At 34.7% G+C, this 1,319-nt stretch overlaps 1 protein-coding gene across 1 annotated transcript in view; it reads right to left on the bottom strand.

Annotated features, from left to right (window-relative positions):
* Positions 1-255: 255 nt before the first annotated feature.
* The window catches only part of LOC106876055 (protein RFT1 homolog), a 12,005-nt gene continuing 10,941 nt past the window's right edge, over positions 256-1,319 (bottom strand). The window contains exons 13-14 of the mRNA XM_014924456.2: positions 923-1,043; positions 256-544 (exon numbers count right to left, since the gene is read on the bottom strand). Of these exons, the coding sequence (XP_014779942.1) occupies positions 356-544; positions 923-1,043 (310 nt within the window). The 3' untranslated portion in view covers positions 256-355. The remainder of the gene's footprint in view (positions 545-922; positions 1,044-1,319) is intronic.

The following is a 1,319-nucleotide window of genomic DNA, read 5'->3' on the forward strand; positions in this document are numbered from 1 at the left end:
ATATATATATATATATATATACATACACATATATAGATGTATATATTTGTCTGTGTTTGTCACCCCACCATCGCTTGAGAACAGATGTTGGTGTGCTTATGTCCCCGTAACTTAGTGGTTCAGCAAAAGAGACTGATAGAATAAGTACCAGGCTTACAAAGAATAAGTCTTGGGGTTGATTTGTTCGACTAAAGGCAGTGCTCCAGCATGGCAGCAGTCAAATGACTGAAACAAGGAAAAGAATAAAAGAATTACTTAGTTATTTTGAATTTTATTACAGAAAAATAAATTCGTGTCTTTGATGTTGTTAGTTGAGATTTCCATTTTGCTTCTGAATTTACTTGAATTTTGATTGCTATCTTGTTTTCTTTTCATCTAATTTGGACTCTGGTTCCTTTGTCTGTGATTTATACTGTTGCCAGATAAAATTGATGGAGTCTTTCTCTAATATGATAACGGTTAATAGATTGGCAAGTAGACAGGTGGCACCAATGACAACATGAACCAACCGATACACGGGGCCTTTGTCACAACAGAATAAAGTCTGAAAAAGAAAAGAAAAAAACAGATATTTATTGGTGAAAATAAATTTTGATGGAAGCTGAAAAGAAACAAGACATCGAGGAACATGGACATACGTGAGGCTTTTGTGGATCAGATGGGGTTTGAAAAAGCTACAAATTTTGACTTTCATAGACACAGACATGGCTGAATGGTTAATAAGTTAACTTCCAAACCCTGTGATTTGGGGTTCAGTCCCACTACGTGGCACCTTGGGAAAATATCTTCTATAGTAGAAGAGACTTGCACAAAGTACCTGCTGTGTGGTGGAATTGATCCTGAAATCATGTGGTTGAGAAACAATTTTCTAACCACCTAGCCATAACTGGATATATAAATGAACTTTTCTATATAAACTCACCTCTGACAGAAAGGTAAAACAGAACGATATACTGAAACCAATCAAGATGAGAGGTCGAATTAACAAGGCATGAAGAGGTTGGATGGAACCGTTTTGGAAATATTTCCAAATAAACATGGCACTGCAACACAAAAAGAAAGACAATTGGTTTACAATGAGAAACATGTGAAGCAGTGATCAACATAAACGTGTCAATGATCAATATAAAGAAAAAAACTGATCAAACAGTAACATGGTAGGAGAGACAGATAGCAATGGATCTGAAGAAGAGAAATAAACCATAAGGTGAGAAGTTCATGGAGATTAACAATACTGCAACCACCTATGCAGACACAGGTGGGTGTTATATATGTAGCTATATATATATATATATATATATATATATATATATATATAT

Source organism: Octopus bimaculoides, chromosome 25, assembly GCF_001194135.2.
Source record: "Octopus bimaculoides isolate UCB-OBI-ISO-001 chromosome 25, ASM119413v2, whole genome shotgun sequence".
NCBI lineage: Eukaryota > Metazoa > Mollusca > Cephalopoda > Octopoda > Octopodidae > Octopus > Octopus bimaculoides.